Source organism: Oxyura jamaicensis, chromosome 3, assembly GCF_011077185.1.
Source record: "Oxyura jamaicensis isolate SHBP4307 breed ruddy duck chromosome 3, BPBGC_Ojam_1.0, whole genome shotgun sequence".
In the NCBI taxonomy this organism is placed as follows: domain Eukaryota; kingdom Metazoa; phylum Chordata; class Aves; order Anseriformes; family Anatidae; genus Oxyura; species Oxyura jamaicensis.
The window spans coordinates 9789494-9813271 of record NC_048895.1 but is presented as its reverse complement, the minus strand read 5'-3'; the positions used below and the strand labels follow the sequence as shown (position 1 = coordinate 9813271).

Genomic DNA, 23778 nt, shown 5'->3' with positions numbered 1-23778 from the left:
CCCTGGCTGGAAAGTTGATACGGCTTCACAGTGTGCTCAGCCCTTCTGCAATAAGACTCTAAAGCACAACACGTGCTTTAACCCCTAGGATGAAACCACTACTCCATGCTCAAGGTAGCTGTGTTTGTACATAGCAGATGTGAACAGGGCACAAAATTGCCAGGTAGCTCAGGCTTAAATCAGAACAAGTGAAGGTGGAAGTGCAGCTGACATCTGTTTTGGTCTGTCAGTGTCCAGGCTGGGTTTTGTGCCATAAAAATACACATTTGCTTAAAGGAAACACAATTTAATGTCCCAGTAAAACACAAGACAAGATTTTACTGAGGTGGGGAGGAAGGGAGCAAATGGACTTTATATAGCAGAGGGCACTAGTTAGTGCACTAAGTAAGGAATCAGTAGTATAACATTGGTCTAAGACTTAAGGTAGCTGCATATAGAATGTAAGGGAGATCAAACACAACTTGCATATAAAAACTCCAATTTATTTACATCAGTGAAAAATAATTCTTGAAGTTGAGTATGGTCTTAAAAACAATCGTATTCCAGAAATGTTGGATTAATGAAAAATGGAAATGTTAAAAACAAACAAACAAAAACTTTAGAAAAAAAATGATTTCAAAGTGATGAGCTAAGCTGTGACTTCCTACATTAGTTGCTCTTAACCGCATACTTGCAACACAAATCGAAGAATTTTGCAAGAGACCTGTACATTAACTGTACTGAAGAGAATTTCTTAGCTACATGTAGTCATGAGTTCATGATGTGTTCTTGTAGATTACTACTGAAGGAAGCTCTGTTTCTTGAATATAACGCTAAGTTTGTTGCAACATCCTTAGGGTAGCATTAGAATTCTTCAGCAGCTGCAGTGTTTAGGTGGGATTAGGTGACTGATTTTTGTGATGAGCGTCCTGATAACATGGCCCTTAGTCAAAGCTGGGAGAGATGCTGTACTAGGATGCTGGCTGATGTGAGGCATCTTCAGGGGAGCCTGTTTCTCAGGGAAAGTTGCTTTGGCTGACTTCATGTCCAGCCAGCACACATAAGCAAGTTTCCAGCTTGATTGCTGAAGTGTTTTTCTCTGTACTGATGTAGCTCTTACACCACAGAAGAACTTGGTGCTTGGGGGTGTAAATACTTCTCAGTTACCGTCCATCATGGATGCTGAGAAATTTCACCATTTACCCATGAAGAGAAAAAATGATTGTACTAACTGAGGAGAAGCTGTCTTCCCACTCTTGTATTTTCATCTTTAAAGCTATGTTTAGGCATGCAAAGTGCTGTTTTTCTGTTGTCATGTTTCTTGTTTATTGCTATTCTGGGTGGTTACTGCCAGCAGAACAGAAAAACCCAGAATGCATACAAAATGTATTTGTATTTTTAATGCAGATAGGACTCCATTTCTGATGAGCAGGAAGACTGGCTTGCACTTTGCCCCGCTGATGATCTTTGCCATATCTCTTGGTGACTTCCCAGTTTAACAGGTGATGGTGTATCTGTCTGCGTGATTACAAGGTGGATTTGTTGAGATCTATCTGCATGCTATGGGTATGGCTACTTTGCCACCTCAAGCTTGTAACCCCCCAGAGATCCAAAGCATCTATCTGCTGCAATTTACTTCTTTATGTTCAATACCTCACTGTAAATACCATAATTAAGATTTCCTTGTGTGTGTGGCATAAAATGGCACTGAGCTTATTGAAGGATGGTTGTGATTAAGGCAATATAATAAAACTCAGAAGTTCAGTATCCAGAGGGTTCCCTTGTACAGCATAAGGCAAGCCTCAGTTCCCTGACCATGGGCAGGAAGGGTTAAAAATTCTGTGTGAAGATGAAGTACTGTCATCATGAAAACTGTGGGGAAAAAACTAAAACTATTCCCATCAGAACACAACTAGAAATAGCTCTTTTTCTAGATCTTGTTCTATACTAAAGTTGCATATGAAAACACGTCAAATTAATTAAAAAATTGCATCTTAATTCTGATGATAAACTAGTTCTGTGAGCAAGATCCAGTAAATTCTGAAGCTATTTTAATGAGTGGTGTAACAGCCTAGGATTAACCAATTTTCAGTACCTTGTGTTTTCATTAGCAAGAATCTGTCTAGAAATTACAATAAATCCCTCCAAACTGCATAAAACAGAAAGAACATAAATGTCTTCCTGGGAAAACAGGATTCTCTGTGCTAGAGGACAGGTTGTTTTTTTTTTTTCTCTCTCTCTCTCAACATGTCCTTAGCTGCCTCTGGATTTATAATGCTGTTTGATTGGGCTCTTACAAAACTACTCTAATCAGGATTAAGCCTTGTATCTTTGGAACCAGAGATGATGAGATTACGTGATAATCAAAGGTGTTTTAGAAGATCAAAGCCTTTTTGAGGTAATAATATCCCTATTTTTATTCCTTTTTTAAAAACAGGATTATTTTTTGTTTAAACTTATATTTGACCTTTTTCTTTCCCTCCATGCTCATAAATACTTAGTGTGAAGTTGTGGCTTTGCTGAAGCCATTTGTATTTTTGCAATAGAATACAATTGGTCCAGGATTTTACCCAGGGAAAGGTCACATCAGTCACTTTTTTACACAACCAAAGCTGTGATGCCTCCTGAATAAATGACATGTCAAATAATGATCATTTCTGAAAGTTTTTAAACTCCTTTAGCTAAATGGTGAAACAAAGGACTTGGCTTCAGGTCCTGCCTTCATGGAATCAATTTGCCTCAGACTTGCAGAATTGGAAAGTATTTCTGTTGCTAATTGTAAAACTTTGAATTAAACCTAAAATGCAATCAAAAGGAGAAGCATCTGGCTACTGATATTTCCTCGGACTGTTGGGAGCAGTTTGTGTTTTTAGATGTGATGCCATCATATTGCTTCCTTGTGAATAAGTTGTGTTTTAGAGGCTTGGGTAAAGCTGCTTCCTCCCTCCAGAGCCTCTGGCCTTGCTTGTGCTTCCTCCTGCCCAAACGTTTCTGCTGTCAGTCCCTCTGCAGCCCCTGGCCCACGACGTAGAGCTCAGGGTGGGAAGTGGATCTGTTGGACTCCTTGATTTCAGGGGCACAAGGGCTGCTCCAACAGTCGCCTGCTTTTCCAGGGCTCTCCTCCACACTGCAGAAGGGAAGATAGTTAAGAAGCTTATGAATGGTGACTTTTTAAAACAATGATGATTAGACCACATTAACCCATGAAGCACAAATCCTGCAAAGTACTAGATAACTCAGTGTCTCCTTTGTACATGGTCTTTATACACACCATCAAGATGTTTTTCTCCATGTTCCCTCTTTTGTGATGCCAGATATGCTGTACTCTCCCTTCCCAAATCTCTCTTGCAAAGGAGATATTTAAAATGTTTAATGGGTTCTGAGTTCACTTGTGGATGGAGACGGATTTGAGTGAAAAGTCTTGTTCCAAATCCAGACTCTGCTGGAGTAAAGGATGCATAACAGAGTTAAGACCACTTAGTATCTTTACAGTGACATTTGAGTATGCCAACATGACAATAGGATACGTGTTCTGGTGGAATAAATCTGCCACATTGCAGTCAGGAGAACTGATACACAGAAACCATGCTAAACTGAATTATCCTTTGTTTATAGACAAACTGTTAAGTTCCTGTTCTGGTAACTACGATTTCCATGATTTGTGCTGCTGGATGAAGGTATTTGTGATACGTGACCAGTCATGAAACTCTAATCCAGATTCAAATGTCCCCTAAGTATAGGAGGTCTCACTTTGACTGCTCGCTTTGGTCTGATTCAATTAACCAAATCCCTTGCCTTCTTTAACAATATCTTAATGGCAATAGCATTTAATCTTTTATCTCTGCTCTACCTCTTGGAAGATTAGCAGCCTCAATGAAATATTATTTTCAGTTAAACTGCATACACAGAAATCCTATTACAGATTCACAGGATTTCTATACGCAGAATAATTTCACATGCTATGCCCTGATAATATGCCAGTAGCTGTTGACTGCTGTCAAATGACCTAGCTTAGAAAACAGCAAAACTAGGTCAGAAACTAACTTCCATAGTTCAGTAACTAGCAACAATAGGCTGTCCAAGTGGAACCAGCTGTTATACTTGATTTGTTCAATTAGTTGTTGAGCTTAGAAATGGAAACCTTAAAATGAAACTCTTGTCCAAATACAAATCTGTAGCTCCAGCTCTGGCTAAGGCTAGTGATGTTTTAAGTCCTGATACTCCATGCAGCATAGGATGGGCAGGAGACGAACCTGGGAAAGGAGCACTTCTTGCCTTCTAGGGGAGCAGGGAGCAGGCAGGTGATGCAAATTTCCACATAACAATGGCATTTAATGCCTGGCAATGCCAGCTACCAAAATGAGATGGAAGTTGCTTGTTCTTTTGGTGTTGCTGCTAAAATGGGGTGGGTGGGAAAGGGAATTCTGCTGCCTGGTAACTTGCTGGAACGTCAATTTACAAGCTCCTGGCAGACTGTATTTAGTAATCTGTTCTCAGAAAATAGATGTTTTAATTGGGCATAGAAAAAATGGAGGCATATATCCCAGAGTTTGCAGAAGCATGAGAGAAAGTAGCTAACTCATCGATTATCAATCTTTTACTATGAAGTCTGACGCTATTGCAGGTTTGCCTATGTCTTCCTCCCCCCACTCCCCCCAACTAGCACTTCAAGCTGCTAATAACACACACACACATGCACAGCAGACAGAGGCTTAAACCTGGAGAGGAGAGGAAGAGCAAGAAAAGGAATGAGGGAAAAGAGACTAACAGTTGGGTGGGAATAGCTTGTGAATTTGAGACCAGATGTAAACATTGCCAGAATGAGGAGTTTTAGGAATATAACATCTAGGGGTGTACTTTGAAATTTTCCTCTGTTAGCTGAAAGAGTTGCAAAGCAGAAGAAGCCTTGCATGATCAATAAACCATCCAATAAACTCAGAGTATGGTGCACTAGACTTGAAATTAGCATCTGAAAGCTGACATGACAAGCTCCAAGTTTCAAGCTATAATGTCCACACAGATTTATCCATTATCTGTCCATCATTCTTGCCAGCTCATCTGAAATATTTTAACACAGATTTGTATTGAATAGTTGACAGGCTTAGAGGCTGATGTTAGGAAAGACACCCTGGCCTATCTTCTCATTGTTATTTAAATTTATTTATAACCTGAAGGCTATTTCATAGCTTTCAAGAATTGAAAGTGGATGTCCTTAGCCCCCATACAAATAAAGGAAGTTCAGTAGCATGAAACCAACACTGAATTTTCTCTGGATGAAGGGTAAAGCTTGAGCAAGCTGTGGGAAGTTAACTGAAATCTGGGGCAAGATGATGTTATCTTTCTCCAGCCACCTGTTCTGTGCAGGACCAGGGCACTTTTCTGGGGTATTTCTTAACAGCAATAAATTCCCATTACTAGTTTAGAAAGCCAACACAGTGCAATACTTCTGCTTCTTGACGTAAAGTAGAAAGTTTCTTACCTTGCTTGGTTAAGAGCAGGTTCGCTGCCAGCTGTTACGGGAGCTGGAAGATAAAACCGAACCCCTGGTCTGCGGTCAGAGAAACTTCTCCTCACAAATGGCTGAGGATTGGCAGCGCTCAGAGACAGCTTTCTGGTTCGGTCTACAGGCTGCTGGAGTAGCAGACTGCTCTTTTGGGCAGGTGATGAAGCTTCAGTCTGTTTGGTGACTTCCACTGTGGGTTTGCTGGGTGCTGGTGGAGGTCTTGCTTCAAATAAGGAAGAAGTAGCTGGGCAAAATATTGAACGTACATTGCTGCCCTTCTTGGAGGAGGCAGGCTGGTACTCATCCCCAGCATCCAGACCAGCTTTTGATCCCTTGTAGGAGCGGGATGGGGAGGTTGGTGGGGATGGGGCAGTGAGGAATGGAGTGGGGCTTGCTTCTCGGTGGCAGACTGGGGAGCCTGGCAGCCGGTGTGGTGTTGGTGAACTTTGCTTGTGCTCCGCAGGAGGGCTGAGCAGTTTCCGCTGGGCTGGTGGAGAGGGCAGCTTCTTCTGTAGGGGTGGGCTGGGCCCCCGGGGTGGGCTGGGTGCCCTGGGGCTGGCAGGGGGACTGGGTTTCCTCTGCATGGTTGGTGAGCTCAGCTGCTGGCTGTTAAAAGCCTGCAGAGCGCGTCTGTGTTGTACCGGGGGGCTGAAAAGCTGTTTCTCAGTTGGTGGAGAAGAAGGGGGAGTTCTTGCTGGGGAGACCCTCCTGTTGAATGATGAGCCTTTTTCATTTCTCCTCGTTGAGTCAGGAGAACCATGCTTCTGATATGGCACTGAAGTAGCAGGTGAATTGGGCTCTTTGCTCTCTGAGCTATTGTCATGTGGTTTTGAAACCCCACTGGGATTTTGAAGAGGAATAATTTTATGTGTTTGCTTGTACAAATCTGCAGCTTCTTTTCTCTGGGTTGCTAATATCTCCTCCTGGCTAGGGATGTGCATGTTGGTAGGGTTCAGCTCCAGAGAGTATATCTGCAGTTTCTCATCCCTGGGTCCGCTATTCCTTTGAACTTTGTTAGCAACTGCGCTGGGGCTGATGCTTTTACTTGGTAATAAGTCAATGGACTGGAGGGAGGCTTTCATTTTTGGGGAGACTTGTGCTCTCTTAGTAGCATTAAATTCTGTTTTGGCAGGCTTTTTGGCATATTCCGAAGAGTTTTCTCCTATTCTTGCTGTTTCTTCAGGCTCAGAGAATTCAAAAGAAGTGTCCATTAGCATTTCAGGGGGTGGTGGTGGCAGGTTCTCAGTGTCTACATCAGTTTCTTCCTTTATGTCCTTGCTTAATTCTGCAGCTGGTACAGGAGGAAAGGCATTTGGAAAGTTAGAACAAACTCCAGTGGTGTTTGAAAGGCTTGTGTCTTCTACTGGTGAAATACGGTGCTTAATATTTAAAGGCACCAACCCCCTCTGAAATGGAATGGTGGGTGGGATGACTGGAAGTCCAAATTTTCTGACGCACTTAATTGGCCCTAAAGACCTTAAAGGTGTGGCTTTTTCAAGATCATCAGTTGGACTGAACGTTTCAATAAGCTTTTTGACAGATTGGCGGGGGGCACAACTGCTGCCACCGAGTATTTGTGTTGCAGAAGTCTTGTCGTCTTTGCTCCCCGATGTCTCCTGGGTGGGCACAGTAGCTCTGACAGGCTTCTTGCATCTCTTTTCATCCAGCTGATTGGCAGGATTTTGATCAACCATGTACAAAGGGACTTTATCCTGGTTAGGCAGGATGCTGAAATTTTTTGAGAGGCATGCCTTAAGTTTGCTAGAGGACCTAGATGTAATTTGCTCATCCTGAAAGTAACGTGTTGTTCTCACTTTCCGAGGCTCTTGGTTGTTATCTGTATCCATCTTTCCATAAAACATGTCTAGCCTTTTGCTGAGCTCCTTTTGAGTTCTCTGAAGCTCTAGGAGGGTTGGGTCCTCTGCCTGGCTTCTGAGGGACTCCTCCGATCTGGACCGCTGTTGTTTCCCAGAGGCCTTCTGCCTTCCCATTGCTGTACTGGGCCTTGCTGTTAGGACTGCTGTTCCACTCTCATCCTCCACCCATTCTTTACGCCCAGATTTAGCTGGGACAAACTTGATTTTTTCACTGATGGCATCTTTCATCTTCAGAATCATTTCCTCTGTCTCCGCATTCTCCGTCCTTTTGGTGGTCGACTGTCTTTGTGTGTTATCGGTGACTGCAGGTGAAGACTGGGGCCTCTTTGGCAGGGCATCCTTACCCATTTCTGATAAACTTGCATTGTCATCATCCTCCCCCAGGGTGCTCCCTTCATCATCATCTGAAGGAAAATCTGTTGATTCAAAATGTTCACCTTCCTGTGTAGAATCAGACTGGAAGGAGTTACTGGAGTGGCTTTTGCTCAGGTTTGCATATTTTGCTGCCTTGGAAAGACCTTCTGGTACTCCACCCTGACAAGAAGTTTCTCCTCTGTTCTGTACAGGTGAATAAAATGTATCTTTAAAATGCCATTCAAGTGCACAGCCATAGGATGTGGCTGTGCCTGCTGACATTGCCCCATTATGCGTGTGCTCCATTGTTCTGGTGTGGTTTTGGGACACGAGGCCACGTGCACAGGACTCACAGCTTGCTTGTGCTCCAAGCTGGCTGAAAGGACTGAAGTCTTTGAGGGACTCGCTGTCCACACCAATGCCACTGTCCTCAGAATAGAGAGTCCTGTCATCGCCATGGGACTGAGAGCTTCCCATGGTTGAGGCTTCAAGCAGCCTTACTGCCCGAAACAGGCGCTCATCATAGCTTTGCTTTGCTTTCAGTTTTCCTTCCAAGTTGCTTGCAGCAGACTGCAGGTAGCTGCAGGTTTCCTGCAGGGCGTCGGAAGTGACAGAGGCCAGTGTTCCACTCACTAACTGCATTTTATTAATTGTGTACTGAAGTAGTTGTTGCAGAAGATCAGGGTGCTCCTTCAAATCATCTTTTCCTGATGGCCATGCCAGATATCTACCCACATCTTTGAGAAGATTTTCCCCATCATTAGCAATTTCTTCCAAAAGCTGGTTGATTTCATCAAAGCGAAGCATGAGGAAGCTTACCATCTGCTGTAGGAAGAGCTGAGTTTGGGCAGCCTGGTTGGCCATATGAAGTATAGCTTCATACTTGGAGAGGTTTGGATTTAAGTAGGCATATGCATTCTGATGAGCCTTAACAAGCAGTTCTGGGAAATCTACCTTTTTCTCTATCTCGCATGGGGACAAAATTGACTTTTTTTTAATTTTGCTAGGTCGACCTTGCTTAGCTAATTTATGATTTTTTGGCTTCCTTCCTTTCTTTAGGATTTGCTTTGCATTGCTTTCATTCTTATTATCACAAATGGAAGCTGATGCTTCTGATTCACATGAGCTTTGCTTTCTGATCTGTACGGCCTCAATGATGTGTTTTTGAGACTCAATCAATTTGGACATAACTTCAGCCTCTGGGGCTTTCCTCTCAATTATGTTGTCTTCCCTGGAAATGTGAGGATCTGAATGAGATTTGGAAGAAAACTGCAAATAATCACTTTTTTCCTGCTCAGACAGTTTCTCCTCAGTTTCTGCCAGGCAGCTGTTCCTCTGAATTTTGTATTGGTAGAATTCATCAATATTGTAGCAAGATGAACCTTTAACTAGCAGTGGGATTCCTTTATCTGCTGGATCAATACGCAAAATACCTTTGGGTTTATTCAAAGCCTTAAAACCATTTCTTGCAAGAGTATTAACAATCTCGCTGTGAGATGGTGTGCAGCCCATCCTTTCTCTGTCTTTGGCTGTATTTTAGATTAAAAATCCAGATGAACTAGGGAAAATAAAACAAAGAATTAAACTCACTGTCTCATCCTGAACTGCAGACTGTCCTTTTCCTCAAAAGTTTTCCATCACAATCCCAGTTTTGTTGTCTGTCTTTTGTTGTTTGCCTTGAAATTTCACGTGCTTCCTGCCCAGGATCTGGTCTTGAAGCTGTGCTGTTCCATCGTATGTTTCCACTCAGGTTTTCTTCTTTGATTCAAAAAAGGAGTGTGAAAGCTCTGCTGGATTTAGAGCTAGTGGATTAAGAGGACTTGAATGCCTCACTTCTGTATTGACAGATGTCTACTACAAATAAGACTTTAAGCTCATTAGGGTAAGCAGGCACCAGCCAGTCAGCACCCATGTCGCCTATTTTTTTTTCTGTGCTATATTGGGAGGCAAGAGGACTTGGTACCTGCCCCTTCTTTATTCCCTTGTTGCAAAACTGTAACATGCAATTGAATGTAGAGATCTAAAGAAAGAGACTATATTTTGAAGCCTTTTTGAAGGGGAGCTACTTGAACAGGTGTGCAAATACCACTCAATACTGCTTAACCAAGAAAAAGGTGAGCTTGATGGAGTATGTGCCAGCTGGAGAATATAAGACATGGAATCAAATGGGTTAGAGATACTTGCTGTGCTTCTGCCTTGACGGTCTTCAACATTTTCCCCCTACTTGCAAGTGACAAGCTGTTTACTTCGAAGTCCTTCTAACATTTCCAATGATGATTTTGATTTTTTTCCTGTCACGTGATCATTATTGGAAGGTATTTTTCTCTTCAGATAGCTTCCCAACTTGGAAGCTGAACTGTAGAATAAAACAGAATAAGTTTTGCATATGTGGTTAAGACAGTGTCTACATCTAGTGCATCTAAACTGTAGAATTTCAGTATTAAAAAAAAAGAGAAACGAAAAACCCCTGCCATCTTGTTGTCATTGTAAATGCTGCTAGTTAAACTTTCCACAGTGCTCAGTTCATCTGTCTTAATTTGGGAAAGAAGTCAAATCACAGGCTGAATAGATGACTTCAGACTTTCAAAACTATGGGTTAGGGCCACAAAAAATCATCCAGTATCCTATAAGATAAAAAATTTTCTAAAATAAAATAAATTTTTCCTTCCTCTGAGTTTCTTGGGATAAAGTGTTACCATGTTCTTTGCAGTCATAAGAGTGACTTGCTTGCCTTTATTTCTTTGTCATCTGCCAGGGCCTAGTTCTCTTGATGGCAAGACTTCAAGTGCTAAAACTCTAAGGAAAAAAAAAAGTTAAAATTAAAAATATAGACCCATTTCTAAAAAACAAAACCACAAAGTTCTTCAAACCACTTCTATGTCCATGAAATAATTGTTCCTTTAATTACTTTTATTATCACTTGCTGTTTCTCTTACTTGGGAAAACAAACCCCAAAATAATCCCAGTCTGAAAGAAAAATTAAAGAACTCAAAGCAGGAAATGGAATACTGTAATGAAGCAGATTATACTTATATTTTCCAAGTATTTATTTATCAGGGCAGTATGTGGATGAGGGTGACAATAGCAATTGCCACCAAGTTCCCTCTTTGTTACTCAGATTGGATGGGTTCATGGGTTTTATTTTCCAGATGTAGCATTTCTACTGAAGGTATCCATTTCCCAGTGTCAGAAAAGGTTACAGAAAACAGTAGCTATCTTAACACTGGAGAGAAGCCTCCTATTTCTCTCTAGCAGTGTGATTTCTGTGTGATTGCAGGTATCTCATCCAATTCCCCAAAATCTTTTTATGCTGCCAAGCCTATAAAATGTTTTCAGACTTGAATGAGCTGCTTACATGATTCATTTGTTGGTGCTGGACTGTAGTAGCAGAATGTCTTCACAGAAAGTCATTATTCTCTGTAGCCTTGCTGTTTTCATTTGTTCTGTTCAACACGAGCAGCAAACTTACCTTGATTTACAAGGGAGAAGGCATGCTAGTGACTCCCAAGAAAATTTTTAAAACCCTATCTGCTTTCTCAGTTTTTTTTCTGGAACACATAAACTGTACTTAATGTATGCGATGTCACAGTCGTTTCCCTCTAAGCTTTTCTGGAAGGCATCAGGTAATTACTTCTTGGCTCCACTTCTTGCAAGTCATGTAGCTCATGCTCCAGCTGCTTCTGCATCCCAGCATGATGTGGCTTGTACACAGCAGTCCCAGATCTCTTGCATTTCCTTTTAGGCAACTATCTATGCTTTAGTGTATCTCTTCTGTCTGCTTCCAGTGAGTTGAGACACCTCTTTACATAGCTTGTTGAGTATTTGCTGTATAAAGTACTCTTGTGACTTTTCTTTAAAAAGCAGCTCCAACAGTTCCATCATCTCTACTGGGAATTAGCCTCGTGTGGGTTGTTGGTTTTGGAAAGGTCTTTTTCTTCACTTTTTCCTTTGATTTTACTCTCATGTCGCTTTTTTTTTTCCTAGTTATTTTCAGTCTATGTATTAACATCTGCTGGAAATATATACATGGGTCAAAAAACGTAAGACGCTGGTTTATGGTTCTTATGTATTTATTATTTCAGAATTGATATTAACATTAGTAAATATTAACTTATGCTCAGTTCATTATTTATTTATTTATTCTTGAATAGAGATCCTGGGTCCTAGGAAAAAATGTTTTAACAAGGTGTATGTTTTGTCCTAACTTTAATTGTAGTTTGCATGTATGTATAAATAACTAATTTATGTTGTGTCAAATTTTTTAGCTTCTGTGAGAGAAGAAACTTTGCACCCATTTCCAACCACTTACGAAACTGCATTTTTGTCATTAATATTCTTGTTACTATATTGCTTTGAAAGTTTGAGGCACTTTAAAAACAAAACAAAACAAAAAAAAACATACATAATGCAAATGAAAATGCTCTTTGCCTCATGGTCATGTAACAAAAGAGATGGTAATATAGGTAAGCCAAGTAAAAACAGTGGTAGAAGAAAATATTGATAAGAGAACAACAAGCAAATATTTTGAGAGTGAGGGAATGAGACGAATTGTCATATGTTGTTTATGAAATCGTATTTTGGTTACAATGCTACTGTTTACAGAACCCAAATCAAAAGGAAAACATTTGTCATGTTTGAGCCTACATTATCTGTGAACTTGATGAGTTGAACAATTTTACAAATGTCCCAGATGAACACAAAACTGTGAGGAACAGAGCCTAGGGATAAAGCAAGAAATTGTTTAAAAGGCCTTGGTTCTTCCTTTCATATATCTTCTTCCTACTGTTAAATTTGGCAGTATTTTCATTTTAAGCAAGCTGCCTGGTCACCTCGCACTCTTGAAGGTAAGAGCTTAAATATTCTTAAACCCTGCCAGAAATGTCTGGTTCGCTGGATGATAAAAAACAGGCTAGTCTGAAAGTGGGAGTGGGACTAATAGAACTGTTAAGGGCCCTACCAAAGGTAAGAATGAAGCCTGAACCTTGATGGACGTGTGTGGTAGACAGGCTCCAGAGATACTGCCAGTCTGGTAACCATGGGATGGATTTTATGGCTTTTCAGTGTGAAACAAGTAAAGTAAGCTTAAAAATTATGGAAGCAAGAAAAAAAAGACAATGTAGGACGGCTATCCTTTGCAGGTTTGCAGGATTTAAAAGGGAAATGTGCCTAAATGCTCACATCAGGTCTTAAAAAAAATAAGGTTAGTATTTGTTTTTGACTTCTGAAGAAAACTGTTTCTGCTGAGAAATTATGCAGAACTTAAGCGATAACAATTTTAAAGAGCTCTTTTACTATGAAATAAACATGGTTTATTTTTTTATAAAAGTGTCACGGTTTGGGCTGGGATAGAATTGATCATCTTTGCAAAGGCTCACACAATGCTTGTGGTTTGTAATCAAAATAGTTCATTTTTCATAGTTCACTCACATCAGTTCTCACCAGTGGAAGCAGGTTTGTGCTTCTGGAGCAGTTCAAGGAAAGCAAGTTTCTATTTGATGAAGACTTGACACCTTAAATTGTCATTTAAGCAGCACTTTCCCTTCTCTCTGCCCCTTGTAGTCTCTTCCTGGCTATCCCTCTCTAATCCAAATTTTACCTCGTGTAACAGCGTGGAGCATCAGGATTAGTTCCCTGAGAGACTGCAGACCCAAGCTGTCTGGTCTGCAGCTTGATTGCCTTTAATTTCCTCCTGATTTTTCATAACTTGTCCTCACTGCTCTCTTACTGGCTAGGTACTGAGGCATTAGGTACCTAGGCAGGTACCGAGGATTAAGCTGTCGGGTATGTCGTCTGTGGTGATCCGGACGATTTCCAGGCCCATCTTCACCTAGGACAAACAAGAGCCATGCACGATCTGTGCTAGCAAGCTACCCCTGCTCCGGTGCAGGCCGCTTCTGAGTGAAGCATGACACTTGGCCAGACACGCACGCTCTGTGACTGCTCTGTCATTACCTCCATCACCCCACCCAGCGCCTCGGGCAGGGACCCGGGAGGCTCCCCACAGCCCGGTACCGCGCCTCGCCTCCCGCCCGGGGACGGGCCCCGGCAGGCCCCGCCGCTGCCAGTGCGCAGTGTCGGCCCGGCGGGGCGGTGCTGAGCCGCGGGGAGGGCGGCGCTGGCCGCCGGTAGGCCGAGGGCCTGACGTGCGGGTGGGGGAGGCCGCGCTGCGCCCGGCCGGCTGCAGGTACGGGGGTCGGGGGGCGGCCGCGGGGAGCGTTGCGAGCGTTGGGACCGTTAGGGCCGTTGGGCGGGCGCGGGGCCGCCGATCGCCTCACGGGGCTGCCAGGCGGGGGCCGGTTAACGGGCAGGGGGCTGACTCGAGAAGCTGGGGGGTCGTTGCCCGCACCCCCGAGGTCCGGCACGTCGCGGTGCTTCGCGTCCCGCTGCCCCTCACGCCGGCGGTGCCCGACCTGCTGAGGAGCCGCTGGCCGCAGCTGCCGGGAGCCGCCGCTGCCGTGCTGACAGCTCCGTGGGGCGGCGTTTGCACGGCCTCTCCTCTGCGCTTCGCCTTTGTGGGAGGGCGTAGCAGTGAGAGTGTGAAGCAGCAGCAGCAGGGGCAACGTGACAGCTCTGAAACTGGAACTGTTCAAACTTTCAGCTTCGCAGAGTGCTGCCTTGCAGGAGAGCCCCCCGTGCACCAGTTGGAAAAACAGTCGTGAATGCATCTGTATTCACACATGTCCTTTGCCCACAACGTAAATTGTAGAGGTTGATTAGTTAGCGTTTGTACAAGAGTCTTGTTCTCTGGAGCAAGTTATTCTTCTTGCTTTTATATTTTTGGGCCCGTAAGTAGTCCATTATATGTGGTTATTGCCCAAAACTGCATCCTACTCGTGACAAGTCCCGCTACCATAGTCCTAGCGCAATTGCACTGCATCACTTAAAGTACTGTAGTATTTGCAAGTATTTTACAGTAGTTGCAGAAAAAAACATTCTACCAGTACTGTAATATAAAATTGCAAATTGTGCATTCTAGAGTACATGGAAAATCTGGATCCTGTATTAATAAAACTTTTTTTTTTTTTTTTTTAAATGCACATTTTGTGTAACGTATGGCTGTTGAGAAGCTTGTACTTGCTCTTCAATCTTGCCAACATAAAAGCATGTACATCTGATGAAGCCATCAAGTTTTCTTATTTTTTTTCTTCCAATGATATTTCCCTGTTTTCAGGTTGCGCTTGGATTACAACTACATATGGCTGGCAAATAGTAAGTAGGATATTTTATTTTGTACTAAACTGCAATTAAGAGTAGCGCAGCATGACAATGCTGTGAAAAAGAAAACGTGTTTTTTCATTTAATTTATCTAACGATTTCCTACTGTCTCTCTGAACTTCTGATCATACTAATGTTACCTCTTCTATAGGAACATCACTGCTTTTCTGGAAGATGTAGTTTCACCAGGAGTTCCCATCTGAGTCAGTATATCTTGGATGTTATTAATACCTCAATGCTGTGTTTTTCTTCAGAATGGAAGTTATTTTGAGGACCAGGTCTTTTTGTCTTCTTAGTTTCTTTGCAATTGTTTTCAAACTTTTGCTTTCCTTTTGCTTTTCCAGGTGTTTGTGTGTATCACACTAACAAGTTGTGATGGCACTTGGGTCGTCATGTCATCTACCCAGCAACATGGGTTGTTTTCCTGTCTGGTTTACTTTGCTCTGTTGTATATTGATTTTTTTTGCCTTGTTGACACTTCATTTTACGTGTTCCTTCAAAGTAAACGATGACTTGGATACTTGAAAAAGCACAGATTTTACTTTGTTCAGTCTGTGTGCAATAAACGACTTTTTTTTTTTTTTTTTCCTATTAATTTGCAATTGTCTCTCCTGATCTCTCGTTACAGCAGCTTTTGTAATCACGTTACAAATCTCGCCTCTTCCTGTTATGATCTGCTCCATCAGGTCTGACTACTTTTCATGGTGTTTCTTTTTCTCACTGTGGTACTGAATGCTGCTGTGCAAAAACGATATAAATTGTTACTTGTGTTTTTTCTTTTTTCTGATTTAACAGGTTCAACTGTCTTCTATACACATGCATGTTACTTGCGTGTTTTATGAGAGTGTCTCATGTACTTCCCATGAAAAACTGATGTGGGGAGACTTTCTGTTTCATAAAACTGCTTTGTTTTGATTTGTCTGTAGCCTCTGAACAAATATCAGATTGTAGCAAATTAATTTCACTGCTCCCTACAAAATAAATTAAATTAGTCACTTGCATTTTAAGAGACATCTTAAGAGTCCATCATACTGACAGCAATGACTTTCTTGTGTTAAGGATGTTTTTAAATTGACATTCAAAATGTAAAGTCCAACTTTTCCTTCCTGGATAAAAATAACACTTGAAATAACTAGTGATACTTTTGGCCTTGTTAAATCTAAGGGTGCTTAAGCCAGTGCAATTTGATAACGCATTAAGAATGGGAAGAAATAGTCCTGCCTGTTCCTAGTGGCCACCTCCTTGATCTTTCCTTTGTTTGAGTACATGGATTAGTACAGCTGTACATGACTGAGGAAATGAGCTAGTTGGAGAAAAATTAAAATTGTTCATCTGGATACCTCTTCCAAGTTCATGACAGGGTGAACTGTACAAGATACTGAAGAAGAGAGGAGGGATTTATTTTTATTTATCAAGGTTAGCATCTGCAACCCATTGCTAAAATGCTTTTTATGTTTGAATGAAGATTGTGCAAGGTTCCCAAATAAAGTGGCAAATCTATTTGGGGGAAATATTAGAATCAATTCATTCACGTAGATGGCTGTGTGTAAGATAGACAAAACAAAACAAATCTTAAAACAAAAAAATATATATTTTTTTCCACTCACGTGTGGATTAAGTGTAATAAAAATAAACATGCCTTGAAGCTCTATGAATCCTTTCTATCAGGCAAAGTGTTTAATCAAATTCCTGAGTTTAAGAGGACTGTATAGTATTCTCCAGAATGAAAAATTTAGGTTTGTTTATTGGAAGTAATACTTTTACTCTACTTAGTCATGAAGATTCAAGATTCAGTTTTTCATCTGTGAGATGTAGTCTCTGTTTTTCTCCCAGGAATAACATTTTCACCTATTTATTCGTGAATTTGCATAAGTAGATAAGTTACAAGTGGTAGCCAGCTCTTCTCTTATCTTAGGATGCAGGCTGTAACTAAAATGTGACTTGTCCCAGTTGTCAGAAAATGTCACTAGAATTCTGTGCGGCCGTTTTATTTTTCTTCTCTTTCCTAGGTTGCTGCAAGGCCTGAAAAGTTGACTGGAAACAACACCAGGGTGGGGGCTACAACACTGTGGTAAGTACGCTATTTGAAAAGCTATTTTAAAACACAGAGGGGAGAGGATGGGCAAGGAGATGACAGGGAATCATGAGTCCAGGAGTGAATCACTCAGTGATGAATTGTCTGCAGCTTTATGTGGGAAGATTGAAGTCACGAGAATCTGAAAAGAGGAGAAACCAGTAGCTGGTAGCATGTTCTTGCTCAGGTTTAAGGAGAGAAAGATGCGTGCTGAGTATGAAGAAAGGTACTTGATGCCTCACCTTTTCATAAAGCTGTAAAACACACTAATCCATTCATTATTACTGTGCAGTTGCTAGTTACAGCGTTACTTTTTTTATTACTGCCCAAGTGGAAAAACAGGGAGAAATTTATTTTTTTCCTTTAATACCATGTGAGTTTGATGATGTCCAATCTAGAAGATGGATGTCCTTGGCACCATACTCTACTAGCTTTTATGAATTAATAAATTTTATTGGTTTGCAAGGACGCGATAGTCGTAATAATTTGTTTGCAAAAGGAAAGATTTTAATCTCATACATTATATTTTACTACAATAGAACTAATCCTTTCTAACAAGGTTATTCATTCATTTTTCCCTCCTACTAAAGTGGCTTTCTAGAAGATGACTATAGAAGATCTCCCAGAACGTTCCTTAGAAGGAGATTCTCTCACTGAAAGGCGTTGTTTTTTATTCCCAAACTCTGAAACATCTGTTACTTTTTCTGTTGCTGCTGCACCAATGCCTTCAGACTGTGGTATGTACATTAACAGAAAATGATCTTGTGGTAAGCAGAGAGTAAGTTTGAAAAATAAATGTTAAGAAAAACTACCAACTCTTTATTTACGCCCTTTCCACAAAAAGACTGCTGCTTATTAAATGGATTCTCTATTCATTTAAAGAAAAATGAAGGATAAAGACCCACTCTTTCCCCATTTTTGTTATTGCATACATTTTTAATTATTAATGTCTTTTCATTTTTACTGTTTCTTCTGTACATGTGATTAGATGTTTGTAGGTCTAAACAGAGAGCTGGATATTAAGATGCAAATTTGCAATTCAAATTTTAATGTAGTTAAGCATCTACATCACATTTAAAATCTGTAGAGTTATACTTTCTCAGTGTGATTTCAGTATTTGAACTAAACTATAGGGGAATATTTGTGTTGGAAGTGTAGTTGTTTGCAGTGGTAAGGACTGTGGAACATGTTTTAGCAGAAAACTAGCAACTAGGTGATCGTCTTTTGAAATAATGTTGATTTGTCTTCACATGTATGAATTATAATAATTTTTAAACCTCGTTATATAATACATTAAAATGTCTCTGTGGCTAAAGCATCTTCATAAGTAGCTACAATTATAGTATCTTTGAAATAGCATCTATACACCTTAAAAATTATTTTTTCCCTCTCTATTTTTCCTGTTAATTAATTACAGCAATCAGTTGTTCTCAGGAAAAATAAACACTTGTGAAGTAATGTTCTGTCTTTGCAGACTTGGCATTCTTGAGACACATTTGATGAGTTAGCGCAGGCTGGAAATTTAAGTTTCATATGATAAAGTTTCGTATGATATATGGTATTATCACTAGCTCTTTTTCTTATGGGGGATTTCAATTTATGAATGTCTGCTAGAAATGTAGTACAGCAGAGAAGAAGCAGTCTAGGAGATTCACAGAGTGTGTGGAAGGTAACTTTCTGACACAGCTGGTGAGTGAGCCAACTAGGGAAGGTGCCCTGCTGGAGCTTTTGCTTGTGAACAGAGAAGGGACTTGTGGTTGGAGGTCATCTTGGCCATAGTGATCATGAAGTAATAGAGTTTTTGATTTTTGGAAAAGTAAGGAGAAGGGTTAAGGGAGCTGCCACCAGGAGGGCAGACTTTGTCCTGTTTAGGAGACTGGTTGACAGAATCCTTTAAGGAGTCCTGAAGGGCAAAGGAGCAGGAGCAGGCCGTCCCCATGTGCTAAAAAATGAGCTGACTGGGAAGGAGACTGGCCTGGCTGAACAGAGAGCTTTGGACAGAAGTTGGTGGGGGAAAAAATAACAACAAAAAAAGAGTATATGATCTCTGGAAGAAGGGGCAGGCCACTCAGGAGGAAAACAGAGATGATGTGATGCTACGCAGGGAGAAAATTAGAAGGGCCAAAGCCCAAATGGAACTTAATTGGGCTGCTGCCATTAAAGACAATAAAAATACTTCTATAAATACGTTAGCAACAAAAGGAAGACTAAAAATCTCCATCCTTTATTGGATGGGATGGAAAACATAGGATGAGGAAAAGGCTGAGGTACTTAATACCTTCTTTGCCTCAGACTTTAATAGTAAAACCAATTGTTCTCCAGGTACCCAGCCTCAAAAGCTCTGTTTTAGTTTGGTGGCTTAATTTTGGAAGATGTTTGTTACCTACATCTGCTACCAGATGCGACTGATGCATTTATGATGTGAAAATAATGGAGGCCACAGAATACATTCCTGATTTGTTCATGTTTTGGTATGTTTTATGCAATTTATGATGGAAGAAGAAGGAAAAGATGTTTTATGCATATGGAAAAAACACGTACATGTTTCTTTGCTTAGCTGAGAGATCAAGAGGCTTGTCTGTGCTTGGGAACATTTTAGAATCTTCAGTCTTTGCCTAGCTTGAAGAAATAAGGGTAAGCCGTTATTAGCCTACTCATTGCCCATCTCTGTTGGTCCTTGCCTAAACTTAACATCAGCCTTTGCAGTACCATTTTATTGGTTTTTGGTTCAAAGATTTTTCTGAAGCAAAAGCAAGACCTTAGTATAAATGGAACAGACATTAAGGAACATTTTTTTAATTTATCATATTCTCACTTTCCAGCGTAATTATTAGTGGAGTGAATCTCTTGCATTCTTTGTGTCTGTGACTGAAAAAATAGATGCATTCTTAGAGCATGTTAAAACTTACAGTTGTACATAATTATTCCTTTTTTTTTTAACAGAGTTTTCCTTCTTTGATCCCAATGATGCAGCATGTCAAGAAATACTTTTCAACCCCAAAACAACAATTTCTGAATTGTTTGCTATCTTAAGACAGTGGGTTCCACAGGTCCAGCAGAATATTGATGTTATTGGGAATGAGGTGAGGCAATCAACATCCTTGAATGGTAACAGCATTAAAGAAATATTATGGTGACATCAATTAAAACAGTTAATTCAAAAGCCGAACTAATCATAAATGCAGGTACAGGTTTTGTAGGTCACAAACGATTACCAGTCAGTGCCTTGTATTCCACATACCTTCAGTTTTCATTTGGATAGAAGAAGACTGAGTAAAAATTCAGCACATTTGGTAGATGGTAGAAATCAAATGTTTCTTCTCAAAACGGTTATTTTTCAGAGGCCCTCCACCTTGGTGCTTCAATTTCCTATTTAACAGTAATCATAAAACTGATGCATGAATTTAGAGTGAAGCCTGACCTTATAGGCAATGCTTCCAAGGCCCAGGATGAGATAGGATCTGAAATCTTTTAGGGACTTTGTAATAGGGTGCTTTCATAGGACACCTTATTTCGTCTTACATTCTTATTTTTATTCTGGATTATAGGCTTTTCTAGACAGGCGAGGAAGTATGGTGAAGATTCTTCCTACCATAATATAACTGGGGGCTTTTTGTAAATAAACAAATAACGTTGAGAGACCAAAGAACAGTGGGAGACTTTTCAAATCATAAAGTTTTCCTATTGTTCAGTAAAGCAGTTAATTTTTCAGCGTGCAAAATGTATGTTAGAGGTAATAATATAAGGAAAAAAAGATTTACAGGTTAAAATTTATAAATAGTGAAGTTTAATGATGTTCAGATAACGCTGAGTTTCAGATTGTTCAAATTTATTTCATTTGTGCGTGTTTCTCAGTACAGCATTTACAATATATTCCAGGAAGCTTCTTTGCTACTAGCCATTAAAATGAATTATAGTATTTAGTAACTTACGGTACAGCTGAAATTTGCTTCTTTTCCTCTTTTGTCTCTCAGATCATTAAAAGAGGTTGCAATGTGAATGACAGAGATGGACTGACTGATATGACTCTTTTGCATTACACTTGTAAATCAGGGGCTCATGGTATTGGTGAGTAAAGAAACATCATTGCGAATGTAAAAGCCTATTTAATTAAAAAAGGCTACTTCCAGTGAGTATTACAGAAGCTTTTCTTGAAGTAGACTTCTTTACTGCTTAGTTTTGGCTTTTAGTGGCTATGAGAAAGGAATATATGGAAATGCTATTGGGTTATTGCTGTGGCAGTTAGTGGTATAGGTATTTCAAACAATAGTACTAATTTAAACATATGTTTAATAACAGCAAAAGCTGTTACTGAGGTGCAAACTGTGTATTAAGTTATTCATAGTCTTCTTAGGTCAGTAAAATCAGAACATTGAAGTGACTAGCTGCTTTTTTTTTTTTTTCTTTCGCCTGATCATGTCAGAAGAAAACAGTAATCTTTCTTTGTTTACATTATGATGATCATAACTACTGGAAATAAGAGCTCTTTTAACTCTGAACTTCCCTGTCATGTTTGCTCCTGAACCCAATTCTCCTCAGCGTTAAAGGTTTCATAGTGAGGTCTGGTAGAGGCTAGCTTTCCTGGTGGTGGAAGATCTCTTAACATAAACTTTTTAATTGTGGAGTGTATTTTTTTCTTTCCCTATCAGATTGCTGTTCTTTATGTTGGAGATGAGGAGGTTGTGTTACATAATATAGCAGAGATTTTTGCTCTTTTATCATTCTAATCCTAAAAAGAAGTGCATCTAATAGTAACTGCTCTGCCGTAAGATTTAAGAGCTTGATGAACGTTTTGTTACACATAAGCACATGCATATTTTTTGAGGTCCTGTAAATAAATCTCTGATGCATGTCTGAAAAAAAATTGTCTTGCAGGTGATGTTGAAACTGCTGTAAAATTTGCAACACAGCTTATTGATCTGGGTGCTGATAGCAGTTTACGCAGCCGCTGGACAAATATGAATGCCTTGCATTATGCTGCTTATTTTGATGTTCCAGAACTTATAACTGTTATTTTGAAAAATGCAAAGCCAAAAGGTAGGTATTACTGTTGTTTCGTATAGTTGTCTGTATTTTGTTCATTTGTTGATCCTAAGCTGATGTGTAGTGGTCTTTAAGTGTAGGGTTTGCTTACCAATTTTACATTAAAAAATTATAATTTCTTATTTTTCTGGTCAATCTTGTTGGTGTGTTTTCTCTTAACCTATATTTTTTTGTGTGGTTGAACGCACAGATCCCATTTCTGTTTTTTAAAGTTCATAAGCTTGAGCTTTGTACAAAATGGTAGAGAAGTATTTAACAGAACTGGATGCAACTGGGTTAATTGTAAGATCTTGTTTGAGGAATAAGGGAATGTATGCACAAGACCAAAGGTGTAACTATACTGGTAAATTCTCTGTTTTTTAAAGTGCTTTAATCATTGAGAAGTGTGTTTGAAATACTGGGCGAATGGTAAAGGAGAAGTAGAGATTTGGCAACAGCACGTGACAAACTAGGGGCTGAAGCAGCTTTGACATTCATTTTTCTTCACGTATCAGCTATCTGAAAGGTCATATCTAAGGAACAGTTTTACTTTAGTGTTTGGCATAAATAAATATGTATTTTAAAAAGATAAAGAGAAAAAGATAAAAAAATAGTGCTTAAATAACCAATCCTTTGTGTTATTTATACTAATGTAAATAGAAATACAGAAATGGCTCTGAATCAGAATCAGTTGTTCCTAATTTGGTGTGTATATCAAAACCAGTAAGCAATTTCAATAATAAAATTGTACAAATATTAATTTCATAGAGTCATGGAATGATAGAATTGTAGGGTTGGGCTGGAAGAGACCTTAAAGATCACCTAGTTTCAACCTCCCTGCCATGGGAAGGATACCTTCCACTAGATAAGGTTGTCCAGGACCTCCTCCAGTCTTGAGTTTGTTGTACTGAACGTCCTTCTGATTGTGCCATTTTGCAAAATGACTAATGGCTTCTTTTTAAGCTAGTTATAGCTAGAGACTGTTTCAAAATTCTGAAAAGCTGATTTTTGGGGTACACATAGCTTGCTTATCATGACTTGAATTATAGTGGAGGTAATTCTTAGCAGAGCTGATACTGATTAGGAGGTGACAAGTGTTATGCTGGTAATTCGGCCATCACTAATAAAACATGTATAAAGCAGAGTTATAGTCAGTTTTCCCTTGCCCTTCTGCCTGTTCATAAAGGAAAACAACTGGTTGAAGTTGCATCTCATTTTAACGTCTCTAAATCTATAAACAGCAAAATATAAATATCAGTGAAACATTAATTTACATGCAAACCTAAGGTTACTTGTTAATCTTAGCCCGGTGGATTGAGTATCTCAAATAGCAACACTTCTGCAGTTAAGCCATCTGTGTCAAAAATAAATGAAAGTAAATGCTCATCATCCAGATTAGATCATGGTCTGAATAAACACGTGCAAATAAGGTTAACGTTCTTTGTAGAATCACTTCTCCTATGCATTTAGTACATAGCTAATTGTGTCTCTGTATAAATGTTGATATAAATTATAAAAATTAATGTCCTTTCATTAAAAAATTGATGTCCTCTAAAGAAATCTGTAAAGTGAAACAATTAACAGACTTGCATAACTCACATGATATTTAATTGCAGATGTAGATGCTACCTGCAGTGATTTTGATTTTGGAACAGCTTTACATATTGCTGCATTTAACCTATGTACGGGAGCCGTCAAGTGTTTACTGGAACATGGAGCAAATCCTGCCTTTAGGGTAAGGTGTTAGGTTGTAT

General features: G+C 39.9%; 2 protein-coding genes across 8 annotated transcripts in view; one reads left to right on the top strand and one right to left on the bottom strand.

Annotated features, from left to right (window-relative positions):
* CLIP4 (CAP-Gly domain containing linker protein family member 4) overlaps positions 1-23778 on the top strand; it is a 46816-nt gene that overhangs the window by 6827 nt on the left and 16211 nt on the right. For 4 of the 7 annotated variants that reach the window (XM_035321861.1, XM_035321860.1, XM_035321859.1 and 1 more), the window contains 7 exons: positions 14885-14922; positions 16938-16999; positions 17593-17739; positions 19946-20085; positions 20977-21070; positions 21878-22039; positions 23641-23759. In XM_035321861.1, the coding sequence (XP_035177752.1) occupies positions 17607-17739; positions 19946-20085; positions 20977-21070; positions 21878-22039; positions 23641-23759 (648 nt within the window). In that variant the 5' untranslated portion in view covers positions 14885-14922; positions 16938-16999; positions 17593-17606. Of the gene's footprint in view, positions 1-13808; positions 13898-14884; positions 14923-16937; positions 17000-17592; positions 17740-19945; positions 20086-20976; positions 21071-21877; positions 22040-23640; positions 23760-23778 lie in introns of those variants that run through there. The other 3 variants (XM_035321863.1, XM_035321862.1, XM_035321857.1) reach the window with 2 other exon arrangements.
* PCARE (photoreceptor cilium actin regulator) lies at positions 2514-9608 on the bottom strand. Its single transcript, XM_035321847.1, has 2 exons — positions 5459-9608; positions 2514-3106 (listed from the first exon to the last, which is right to left on the bottom strand). The coding sequence occupies exons 1-2, from the start codon at positions 9223-9225 to the stop codon at positions 2977-2979; spliced, it is 3897 nt and encodes a 1298-aa protein (XP_035177738.1). The 5' UTR covers positions 9226-9608; the 3' UTR covers positions 2514-2976.